The sequence below is a fragment of the Leopardus geoffroyi genome, chromosome D1 (genome assembly GCF_018350155.1).
Source record: "Leopardus geoffroyi isolate Oge1 chromosome D1, O.geoffroyi_Oge1_pat1.0, whole genome shotgun sequence".
In the NCBI taxonomy this organism is placed as follows: domain Eukaryota; kingdom Metazoa; phylum Chordata; class Mammalia; order Carnivora; family Felidae; genus Leopardus; species Leopardus geoffroyi.
Genome location: NC_059329.1, coordinates 75,781,615 through 75,794,246, shown reverse-complemented (window position 1 = coordinate 75,794,246; position 12,632 = coordinate 75,781,615). Strand labels below are relative to the sequence as shown.

The 12,632-nt window shown below is 46.3% G+C and overlaps 1 protein-coding gene across 29 annotated transcripts in view; it reads right to left on the bottom strand.

The window, feature by feature from the left end:
* NAV2 (neuron navigator 2) overlaps window positions 1-12,632 on the bottom strand; it is a 740,939-nt gene that overhangs the window by 125,985 nt on the left and 602,322 nt on the right. For all 29 annotated transcript variants that reach the window (XR_006714126.1, XM_045484757.1, XM_045484759.1 and 26 more), the window contains one exon: window positions 102-224. Coding sequence is in view for 28 of the 29 variants with exons in the window: in XM_045484757.1 (XP_045340713.1) it covers window positions 102-224 (123 nt within the window). In the remaining variant the exon portion in view is untranslated. The remainder of the gene's footprint in view (window positions 1-101; window positions 225-12,632) is intronic.

The following is a 12,632-nucleotide window of genomic DNA, read 5'->3' as shown; positions in this document are numbered from 1 at the left end:
AAGCAGTGCCCATCGGCTCGCTCTCAATATCACACCCTCGTTCCTCAGCCCACTCTGGAAGGATCTCTGCACCTGGTCAGTCCCAAGTGGAGCAAACTTACCTGTCGGCATCTCCAAGGCCCAGGGAGGTATTTCTCTGTAGGGTCTCCCGCACCACAGCCATCCCATCAGGGAGCCGGTTCAGGCGACGAGTATAGAGGCCAAGTCCACCATCGGTCATGTACCTTTAATAGGAGCACAGGATGATGCAAACGTATGGTCAAAAGCAATTTGTGTACAGTCCCGTTGTTCACATCCAGAAGCTCTCCATGGCCACCCTGTGCTCTAAGGGGGGAAGGAACTGAGGCTTTCCCGAGGCTCTGTCACTAATCACAGCCCAGGGATAACTCAGCTGTTGATTCAACACAAAAGATCACCCACTTGATAGCAAAAATAGAACACAGCTTAATTAACCCAAACTCAACAGGAATCTATAGAGCAGAAGGGAACTAGTGAATAAAATTAACTGTCAGATGTATTCGTGACATTCTTTTTAATGTCAGCATTTATACAAGCAGGTGTTTTATCTAAGTAACGCGAATGGGAATGACAATCATCAGCGAATCATAGGGGGGAAAAATTACAGAGTAGCGCAGTGGAGAAAGTAGGCAAGCTTTTAAGAGTGGAAAGAAAAGACCGAGGACAGATGAGCCACCTTTGTCATCGTGGGCAAGTTACTTCTCTGGGCTCTGAGCCTTTCATCTAAACTATGGGAACACCACAGCTTTCCTGCTTCCCAAGGCAGACATGAGAATTAGCCAGATAAGGCATATGAAAGTGCTCTGCAATGTGTATAAGACCATACATGTGGGAGACATTATTACGGTTGTCATCATCTTGGAGTATCTACCTACAATGGTGAATTTCACCTTTGTCTTAAGAGGGCTGTCATAAAACTCCCTGAATAACACTCACACTAACTTACCCCTTTCCAGATCTCTTGGTGAGGCCACAAAGCTATCTTCCGAGGAAGTCAGTGTTATCGGGGGGAAAGGGTAGCCCTGGAACTTCTGCATAGATGGCTGTCTGCCAACCAGACCAGTTCCCGAGAGCTTAGCCACCAGTAGGAGGTAGTTCAGGTACAAAGCAGCTTTAGCACTCCTACACTGCCTCCTTCACAATACCCCATAAGGGAGGCTGCTTGCATCTTCAGAGGAGAACAGGACGGCAAACCAAAGAGCAAGAAACCAAACTCAGATCCCTTTAATTCCTACACGGCCCCCAGCAGATAAACCTGCATGGTGTGTGAAAATGCAGATGCCTTACGTTTCAAGTAAAATGACATGTACGAAGAAGACCAACGAGTGGCGATTTTCCTGAAACAGTCAGCTGAGCTACATCACGGAAAGTTTTACTGCCTTTGGAATTTGAACTTTAGAATATATGGGGTAGATCCTGAGGGCTGTCAATTCCTGACTTTCTTCTACTTCTCGTTTGGGACCCTCTTGGGATATACTCTCAGAAAAATGGAATTAGAGGATACTATGGGAGGCAGCCCAGAACAAGTTAAGTTCAAGTTGGGGGCAGAGAAGAAAGTTCTCACTGGAGCATCTGGGGTAAGAAGAAGCTTCCACGTGTGTCAAAAGAATTCTTCGTTAGAGCAGCTTCGAAGACACCATGTCTAACTTGAACTTCTCCCATGTCCCCTCCCGCCCCTCCTTTATGACGTTAAAGATCACAGACAATGCAATGCCCACATAATGTAAAGTCTGTTGGAGCAGTCAAACCAACTATTTGTGGTTGTGACAACAAAACAACAACAGATTAGAATCCATTTTTCACTCAATTGTATCATTTTAATTTTTTTTTTTTTTTAGCATTTATTTATTTTTGAGAGACAGAGACAGACAGAGCATGAGTTGAGGCAGGCAGAGAGAGAGGGAGACACAGAATCTGAAGGAGGTGCCAGGCTCCAAGCTGTCAGCACAGAGCCTGACGTGGGGCTCGAACCCATGAACCGTGAGATCATGACCTGAGCTGAAGTTGGACGTTTAACTGACTGAGCCTCCCAGGCACCCCTCAACCGTATCGTTTTAAAAGCAAAAAAACATTTTGTAAATACACCAAAGACCACTAAATTATATGCCTTCATAGGGTGAATTTTATGAATTGTATCTCAATAAAACAAAAAAAAACATAGTGACGACAGCTATAGTTAAACAATTATTTGTGTAATCACCTTTCACGCTTATCTCCTACATTACACAGTGAGCTCCCTGAAGACAGGGACTGTTATAATGTTGTTCAAATCTGTATCCCATGTACCTAACACGTGTTAAGTGCTTAAGACAAACGGGTTTTGTTGAATGAAGACCAGAATGGGGTCTAGCAAAAACTTTTTGGGAGGACACCAATTACAGGTTTTCTTTCCTCTTTTTATTTTATTTATTTTTTAAGATTTTATTTTTTAAGTAGTCCGTACACCCAACATGGGGCTCAAACCCCGACATCAAGAGTCACATGCTCTTCCAACTGAGCCAGCCAGCAGCCCTTCCTTTTTTTTTTTTTTAATAATTTTTTTTTCCTTTGGAAAGTTTACTTTTTTTAGTAATCTCTACCCCCAACACGGGTCTCAAACTCATAACCCCGAGATCAAGAGTCGCATGTTCCGCCGATGAAGCCCAGGTTTTCTTTCCTCTTAAATGTCAGGGAACATGACATCTAAGACACATAGAAATGCAAATTAAACCATTTACCTGTCTGTGTACCCATCCATCAGTCCATCCATCCACCCATCCATTCAATGTGACCCAGGGTCCAGTGGTAGGCTCTCTGCACACATTCTACACTAGCACAACGAGAAAAAACCCACCTACGTCAAAATGCAGCGACTTTGCCAGAAGCTAGACTTCCCAGATCAAATGTCCTTTCAAGGAGAATTCAGGGGAAGCTCTTCAGAACACAATCTGTTGCACCATAAAGCAAGGCAGTTAATTTTGATTTTAGCAAAGCCCACTCAGCCATGGAAATGAAAACTTTTTAACTGCAGGGATCTTATCAAAGGACAAACAAACTAATTTTAGCGTTCATTTCCCTGCTGGATTTTCATCCCTGGTGAAACAACACATACGGATGGGCAATGACACGCACCCAGGCGTGCAGACGAGGCCCACACGTACACACCCCTGGCTTTCCGTGGAGGTGCAGAGCAGGGCCCAGAGAGCATTCCAGAGACCATGCTGAGACGTGCCATGGCCCTCAACCCAGTAACACCCCAGCAGAGCAGCGTGGTTTTGTTGAAAATGACAACCTAGAAAGGTGGAAGGACCCTGGAGAGATGGCGACCTTGGCCTGTCCACTGCTGCGGGGAATTCTGATTTTGTTTAGGCAGAGAGGAGGGGAAAGGCAAGGATCCATCAGATCCTCTGACTTCTCAAATGCACAGGGAACTAAAGTGCTTTGAATGCAAGTAACCTGACCATGATCCGGCTTTGCCGCAAATCTATTTCATTCACTGCATGCGGAAGTTGGGTGGTGGAAATGAGGAACTGGGGAGTTTACCTCTTTTCCCAGGCGTTTGTGAAAACATGTATTCAACCATGTATCTTTTAAGATATTCTTAAAAATTAATTCTGTTATATGTCCTCTCACTAGGAGACAGCATAGCATTGGAGACAGCTGTCACTACAACAAGGCTCACATTCAAGAATCTAACTTAAAATATTTCTTGGGGCACTTGGGTGGCTGTGTCGGTTGAGTGTCTGACTTCAGCTCAGGTCATGATCTCAAGGTTCATGAATAGGAGCCCTGTATTGGGCTTGCTGCTGTCAGTGCAGAGCCCCCTTTGGATCCTCTGCCCTTCTGTCTCCCTCTCTCCCTGCCCCTCCCCAGCTCGTGCTCCCTCTCAAAAATAAACATTAAAAAAATATATAATAAAACATTTATTTCTAAAATATTACACGCCGATTCCAATAGTTTCATTTACAAAGAGCTCCATATAGATATTTAAATAACTCTTCTACTCTCAATGAAAAATATAATTTTGGCTTGACCCAAATTTGTGTAGGAATTGGCTACTGAACGTATTAATATAAACTGCCTTCATCAGGTTAATCCCTTAAGAAAGCATAGTTTGCAGGTGAAGCAATCGCTGCTGTACCCATCTGAATCAGCAGCCCTTGTTCAGGAGGGCTTGAAGGCTGAGGGGTAGGGGGGCAGGAAAGGATAGCCATGCCCCGTCTTTGGAAGCCTTAGCAAGGCTCACCCTGGGTACAGATGAAAGGGCTTGCCTGAGGTCACAAGGAAAGGAAGCAGTTGATCTAGGGACTGAATCTCCCAGCACCAACCCTGTAACGTTCCTTCTCTTTGGGGAAATAAATAATTAGTGCTGGAGCCTAATGATGCGCTGGTAACATCCTAATGTTTGCTTGGTGAGGTCCTAGGTCACCAAGCAACTCAACAATTTACTCATTATCCTCTCGAGTTCTGCAGTGATGGGTGCAGGGGCTCTGCCTCCACCTTCCACAGCTTCCCCAGAGGCCCCCGAATGGAGCCCCTGCTAAAGACACAAGGTGTGTGGTAGGTATCTTCTATTCAAGGCTGGGGCACCCTGGACTGGCCCATGAGCATAAGAGTTAGGAACAAGTCTCTGTTGTCAGAAAGATCTGGGTTCAAATGTCTCCTCTGTCCCTTGCCAGCTGGGAGACGTTGTATGCATCATTACTGATAAAAAGTCATGGATATGGAGGCTGCTTGGGTACTGTGCTAAGTGCTTCCCATAAGCCATGACACTGTACCTTCAAGACTCTCGTCAAGTGTATTATCTGTTTTTCAGACGAGAAAAATGAAATTGTGGTCAGGATCACAGTGCAAGTAGGGGAGTTCAAATCCCAGCTTTGTCACCCTTTTTGGTTGTAATTCTTAGGAGTTTCATTTCCTCAGCTACAAGATGGGTAGAACTACAGATTAATCTCACAAGGCTGCGGTGGGTTAAATACGCCAGCGCGTGCAAAGCCCAGGGCCTGGTGTGTTAGGGGCACTTGAAACTTATTAGCTGCTGTGACTATCAACGGCAGCGACTGCCCATACCACAGGGTAGTGACTGTGTACCCTCTTCTCATTTTTCGATACCACAATTGTTAGGTACCAGGCTCTGTACCAGGCTGGGGTTACAGAGGAGGAAAAACCTAGTTCCTGTCCTGGTAAAGCTCAAAAGCTACAGGGGACCCAGACATTGAACACATGAAGAGCAGTATTACAGACGGGTGCAGGACAGGCTCAGAGCACATGGGGAGGAGTCAAAGAGGAGCTATTTAAGCTGGCCCTTGAAGGGTGCATAGGAGTTTGCCAGCCAAAGGAGGAGGATCCATCTAGGCACATTGGTATCACATACAAAAGCAGAGAGAAACAGAGAAGAGGGTAAGTTAGGAGAATGGCAAGTAGTTCACTGTTGCTGGAGCATCAAGAATAGATAGGAGCCGGGCAGCGTGGGGACGGGGGCTCAGTCAGGGAGGGTGTGGGAGCCAGGTGGTTTGAGACCACTGGCTGTGAGCCAGGAGAGCTATGAAGGTACAAAGCAAATGACTAGCAGGCTCTGGCTTTCGTGCCAAAGAGAGCACTGACTTGTCAAAACTTCCATCATTCAATACTCCAGTTTGGGGGAGCATCTTCTCATCAATAATTCCTTCTACAGACTTTTCAGAATACACATTGTCTGAATCCCACCTGAGTTGTCTCAGACCTTTGCAGGATGACCAGACTTGTAGGGTGGCCTCACCATCGCTCAGGCCAGGAGAGACATGTGAGGGCCAAATGCCTCTTAAGAGGAACATTCTAGACAAGAAGAGTGCATCCTATGTAACTGACACCGGTTACAAAATACTTATGGAATCTAATAGGACCTGTTAGAACAGATACACCAGATTTTGAATCCAGTGCTTAGTTAAGAGATTCCTTCTTTAAACACGAGACAACAACGTGGAATAAATGAAACTGGCTTTGTGACTCGCCTTCGGAAGGAGGGGGAAGGTGGCTCCCCATTCCCAAAGTTCACAGTTCAATGTGACCTGCGTAAGTAACACAAACTGACTTCCACTGGGTGCAGAAGAAATCACCTTCTGTCAAGGGCTGGGGGAGGAGGGGTGGACGGGAAGGGGAAGAAATCTGTACTGACCTGATCTGGCTCAGTGCGTTTCTAATGGAGCATGACATTAAAAGACAAAACAAAAGAACAACAAAAATACTCCAAGAAATTAAAGTAGTACAAAACAGAAGGGGGAAAAAAAAAATCAAGCTGAGGTGATTATTTTTTCTTCAAAGACGTGTCAACCTGTCTATATGTTCTGGATGCACTTTTGATTTAAATGTGAAGAGAGCAAAGAAAATGGAATAAAAGAAATAAATACACACACACATACACAATTCCTTGCCAATATCAATATAACTATATAAGCATATATGTCAACACATACTTTGTCATCTACCGTTAAAGAAAACGACGTGGGCTGATGAAAAGTCCCTGCAGTGAAGCATTTCACCAGCGTCCAAGACCCTAAACAACATGTGCTTTCATAGTGCCCGCTGCTCTCCTGCAATGTGGCAGGACACATGTACGCTCTAGGTTTATGAGGATGTTAACGGAGTTTCTGGACAAACCTGGAAAAGGATGCCTTTAGTTTCGGGCCTCTTAGAAGTCAGACGAATAAACTTCACTCCGGGTCACAGAAGGACAATCGGACAATCCAGTCCAACAAAACTGCCTACGACCTTTTGAAGAGAGCTGATCTCTAGGACAGAAAGGAAGTTGTTCCCCTTGACTTAATTAAGGGGAGAGGAAAAGGCACTGGCAATGCAAAAATAGGGTCGGGGGAAAAAGAGGGTTTAATTTTTCCATGCTAATTTTAAAACTGTAGCACTAAAATTTAAGCAAAGACTTGAGTTTCTACTAAGGAGGCATTTGGAAACCACTTTGTTCTCAAAGTTTTTCGGCACCAAAGCTGAGGCAAATGCAGTAAGTTTCTTTTATCTAAGGCCAACCCACTCCCATCCTTCACCCCAAATGACAACTACACAGATACGTCACTGAGTGACTCTAATACCCTCGTCGTGGCATATCTTTAATGGTTTTTTTTGTTTGTTTTTAAGATTTTTAATTTTTTAAAATTATTTATTTATTTTTGTTTTAGAGAGAAAGACTGTGAGCAGGGGACAGAGAGAATGTTAAGCAGGCTCCATTGCTCAGGGCAAAGCCCACCATGGGGCTCAATCCCACAACTGTGGGATCATGACCCGAGCTGAAATCAAGAGTTGGACGTTCAACTGACTAAACCACCCAGGCTCTTCAAAATGAGTTTTTAATTTTTAGGTCATCTCTACACCCAACCTGGGGCTCGAACTTTGAGCTCTAATCGAACACCCTGGTGCTGCTGCTTCCCTATTACGGGTCATCTGAAACGGACACCAACGACACAGAATCAGCAGCTGCCTTTGGGGAAAGTCTCAGGTCTGAACGTCCTTCTCAGTAGGTTTCCCTGTGACAATAGGACTCTAACCTGGACTAGAAGACACAGGTCATCAAGAAGCATTTCTTTGGTTTCCATGTCTTTGGGGGGCCCTTCCAAAGACTCTGCTGGCAAAGGCAGAGGGGAGACATGGACCCAGAGATCCAAGCAGTTTCCTACCTTTCTCCTTGAGGCAGAGCTGGGGTACCTTTGAGCCCTGTTTCCCACTGTGCTGTATAACTGCCAGCTCTTCAGGACATCACTAGGATGGTATACGGCTCTTTTTAGGAGGATGTGGGAGTTCACTTCTCATCTCCAGCAAAATCTTCCCTTCTTCTTTCATTCAAGTCTGGAGCAGCCACCCGAGGCCACGCGATGAGCCACCTCAGCTCAGAGTACAGAACACGACCATGAGCCACCAGGTGGGAATACCCACAGCTCAACGGGCACCAGCCCCTTCCCTGGCTTGTCCGCATTTCCCTTCCATCTCACCGAGTCCTGGCTGCAAGGTAGGCCAGATGACCAGGCAAACCTGGCCCAGTTCTCTGATCCTGCTTGTGGCAGGAGGTAAAGCCTCTGCAGAAGTGAGCAGGGAGCAGGAGGCCTGGAGGCTGCTCTGGCTAGCCTCGTCACCAGAGCATGCCTCTCTGGGGAGCACTACAAAGACGTTGCTAAGCTAGTCAGACACGAGCTCAGCTTCAGGAGGCCACAGGGACAGAGGGTGTGGCAGGAAAAGGCAGGCCTGGATAGAGGAGGAGTCAAAGGGTCCCAGGGGCCCCCTTTAAGCCTCAATGGGGCAAACTGGTGCCACAGACTTCATCTCCTAAAGCTAGGTGCTGCAAAGCTGCTTGAAGTGAACTGAAGGCACACCGTAGAGGTTCTCGCAACAGAACTCAACACGTACGTGCCTCACCCTACCTGCCGCTCATAATGGGGGCCACGCGCTAGCAGCTTTAGTGTCACTGGCAATATTGCAGACCTCCCGAATCAGACTCCGGTTCAGGAAGACCCCCCATGCGGTTCTAATGCACATTAAAGAGTGGGAAGCACGGGTTTCAGGCAGCGGTCTCTGCGATGAGGAAGATGAGACGACCCATATGAGCAAAAACTAAAGTATTTCTATTTGCATGTATTTCTTAACACGTCCCACTTCCTTCCTAAGTTTTGTGCAGGTTTTATACTGTGCGCCATATTTGCGTAACGTGGTACACATACTGTATTTGAAAACACAGTGTCTAAAGCAGCAACGGATTTAACACAATCAAAACGTTCAGAGACCATTATCTAAAGCAGAAATTGCTAAATTTTCTTAAGTTATGGACCCCATCTCACATATGTGTAAAATGTGCACCCAGTTGGAGTCAGCCCAAACGCCCCTGCCAGGGCCCAGGTGAGCCGTCCCTCTGAGTTTGGGCAGAAGTGAATCCCGGCTGAGTGGGTCCCTTCAGCATATTCTGCAAATTTCCGCGCAGGATTTTTGCCTCTGTTTGCTATAAACTGACTCAGCAGTGGCACATAGCATGGCTGTAATTCACACGTCACCCTGAGTTTTAGCACACAGACTCGATCTCACCACGGCCTTGGGCTTGCTTTTGCTTTTTCCTCAAACTCCTAGCTGGAGTGACTTGATCAAGCGGGAAAATTCTTGTTGCGAAGGTCCTTGTGTATTTGCAACATGCAATGTGAATATTCACAGGTTCAACCAAATTCCACTTGGCATGACTATCCAGAGTGTTCTGGTTTAGCTTAGTACCTAGGATCTAGACACACAGAAACTCGAACGAGCATCTGAATGCAAAAAACTCCAGAATACGTTCAATCACACAGCCAGCCAGGGATTATAATGACAGTGGATTAGTCCCCCCTATTTAAATAAATACACATATGTAAAATTTTCATGATACTCCATAACTCTGCTTGTTTAAAATGGGGGCTGGTGGGGCATCTTTCTGAAGAAGGGCTGCATACTTTGGAGCTCTGACAGTCCCCGTGTCTGGAATCTGGTCTGGCCTGAATTCTCTCTACTGTGGTTCAACTGTCAGTGTGATGTTATAGTATTTCTAGCACTGGCAGGAAGCTTTCTGTCCACCTACTGAAAGATGAAACACACTCTCACACGCAGGAGACAATTCTCCAGACAAAGCCCCTTTAAGCTCTTTCTTGGAATGAAACAGATGGTGAGAGCAGACTGACTTATCTCCAGGAATCCTCAAACCTTAAAATGCACCTGAGTCAGTGGGAGAACCGAAGAAAATGCAGATTCCGTGGCCCCGGCTTTGCAGATGCAGAACATCACTGGTGGGGCCCAAACTGTGCATTAAAACCACAACAACAAAAAAATTTTTTTAAAAGAACGGTTTGAGGTTTACAGAGAATTTGCACAGAAAGCAGACTTCCCACATAGCCCCTCTCCCCTTCCACCAGCTTCCCTGTTGTTAATACTTGGTATCACTGTGCTGCACTCTGATGCAACCAATGCTGACACAGTTGCATTAACCAAACTCCATAGTACACCTTAGGGTCCACTCTGTGTGGTCCAGCTGTTTTTGTGTGGCACAAGTTTTGACAAATGCATAATGTCACGTATCCTCCATTATAGTGTCATACAGAGTAGTTTTACTGCCCCCCCCCCAATGCCCTGTGTTCCCCCCTATTCATCCCTTCCCCCCAAACCCACATTTTTGACAGATACGTAAGTGATTCTCCTGCAAGCGGTCAGGGCCAGACTCTGAGAAATGCTGCCTTAAATCTTGAGGCTTGGATGGAGGAACTGGGAGCTAGACTGGCCTCAGTTTCCCTAAGAGGTAAATATTCGCCACAATGGGACTACAATATAATGGTAATTTAAATCTCAAATCCTCATAGTAACTAGTCTTGGACCTCGATATTATGAGTACCTGATCCCTGATGGCCGCTCCATCTCAGATCAAAGGTCAGTAAGAGTTGTTAGAACTCCAAGGCTTTACTAAAATACCAATTAATTCATAACCTTGGACTTACAGACCTGCAGATCTCAGAATCATGTCAGTGTGGAAGCCCAGGCCGAGAGGGAATGTGAGGAGGCAACACCAGGCATGCTGAATAGCAAGGATCATGGGCAACATGTGGGTGGTTCAGTGAGGGTGCCATAAGTTGATGCCCCCCTACCCTGGAAAAGCCTTCCGCTTTGCCTGAAGAATCCTTCCTCCCAGGCACTTCTACACGGAGGCATGCCTGCCAATCCTCTGGATGCCGCTACATCTGATAATTCTTGCGAATGTTTTTTTAGTTTTTTAAGTATATTTAGAGAGAGAGAGAGAGCACACATGAGTAAGGGAGGGGCAGAGAGAGAGGGAAGGAGAGAGAATCTCAAGCAGGCTCTGCACTGTCAGCACAGAGCCCGACGCGTGGCTCAAACCCATGAAACTGTGAGATCGTGACCTGATCTGAAATCAAGAGTCGGACACTGACCCGACTGAGCTACCCAGGCGCCCCTCATTCCTGTGACTTCTGATACATTTCACAGGGGGTCAGAGGACTTTTATGTTGGCATTCAGGACTGTGAGATCTCTTCCGGAGATGACTAGAACCTCAGGGTGGAATCAGACTTCCAGTGCCTCTTTCTCTTCGGATTTCACGGAGACACCCCCAGGTAATAACCACACTCGCTACCGGACTGGGGAGAGTCCAGATGGTGCTCTGGTTCAGGTTCATGCAAGTTTCGCCCTGTCTTCTCTAGACTGCAGCTGAAAGCAATGTCAGTATGCACTGAGGATAGACAGAGACAGACTGTAACTAACTTTTCGGTGCAAGAAAGACCCCTTCTGTAGATCGAAGCAGGAAAGCAGGCCTGGGGAACATCATCCAACGCCCACAAACAACCTGGTTTCTGGAAGCACCTAAGGGTTGCAGGAAGCAGGGCACTAGAGTCTAGGCTGTTGCTCTAGAGGTGGCTCCCATTTTGAGGTGCTGTCATTTGCAAGACACATTTGTGCAGCCCCTACTATAAGGCAGGCACCGGCCTGGGTGCTGGGCAGAGGAGAATCAGACTTAGTCCTAGGCCCTGAGGGGCTTAAGGTAGACATGCAGATGTTTGCATGGGATTCAGCAAAGGCCAGACCAGAGAGAGGGGCTGAAAAGCCTTCTTACAGCAAAAAAAAACGTGCAAGCAGCATCCTGAAGGGTGAGACGGTATTTGCCAGGCAGCCTTAGGGAGGGGCAGGAAAATTAGGTACTTCACGGAGATACAGATGTGCAAATCCAAAGGACCTAAAGATGTACAATGAATTCACTGTGTGGCCTTAGATGTTAACGTTCCACCAGGTAGCATTTTCATCAAAAAAAAAAAAAAAAAAAAATCATCATTCTGAGCGCTCATTCTAAATGGGATTCAGTAAATGTATTCCAATTCAAAGAAACAGATACACAGGGCCTCTGGCCTTCAAGGGTAGGGATTAAGCCAAAACTGGGTGACTGCAGGATGCTCAAATTACCTGCCACTAAACCCAGCAAGGCCCGTAGACACAACAGCTGACACACAGATGCCTGACCCCATTCATTTTTCCATGCGTCCAAGTGCACTGGGTCACCTTCAGAAAAAGCACCCAGGCAGCCAGGCACACTGGTCATGGGTGGAAGCGGACCCACCTGGGGGTGGGGCAGGAGTCTGAACATACCAGATTTACCATTTTATTTTTTTTGTTACTTTTTTTTTTTTTTAACGTTTATTTAGTTTTGAGAGGAACAATGAGACAGAGTGCGAGTGGCGGAGGGACAGAGAGGGAGGGAGACACAGAATCTGAAGCAGGCTCCAAGCTGCGGGCTGTCAGAACAGAGCCCGATGTGGGGCTCGAACTCACGAACTATGAGATCACAACCTGAGCCGAAGTCAGACACCGAACCGACTGAGCCACCCAGGTGCCCCCCCCCCCAGATTTACCATTTTCAACAAACAAAAACACCCAGTGTTTTTTGTAATCTACTCTGTAGATAAAAGTTTGACACAATCTTGGTTGGTGTGGAACTGCTGAAGACACAATGGTTCTCCAAAGTCACACCTATTCTTACCCTTGCCACAGCCTGCTCTCCAAAAATCAGAGTGTGATCTCGTTATGCTCATCAGGAAGGGATGAAAAGAAAAAAGTTGGAAAAACAGTGAGTTAACAAGTGTGAGCA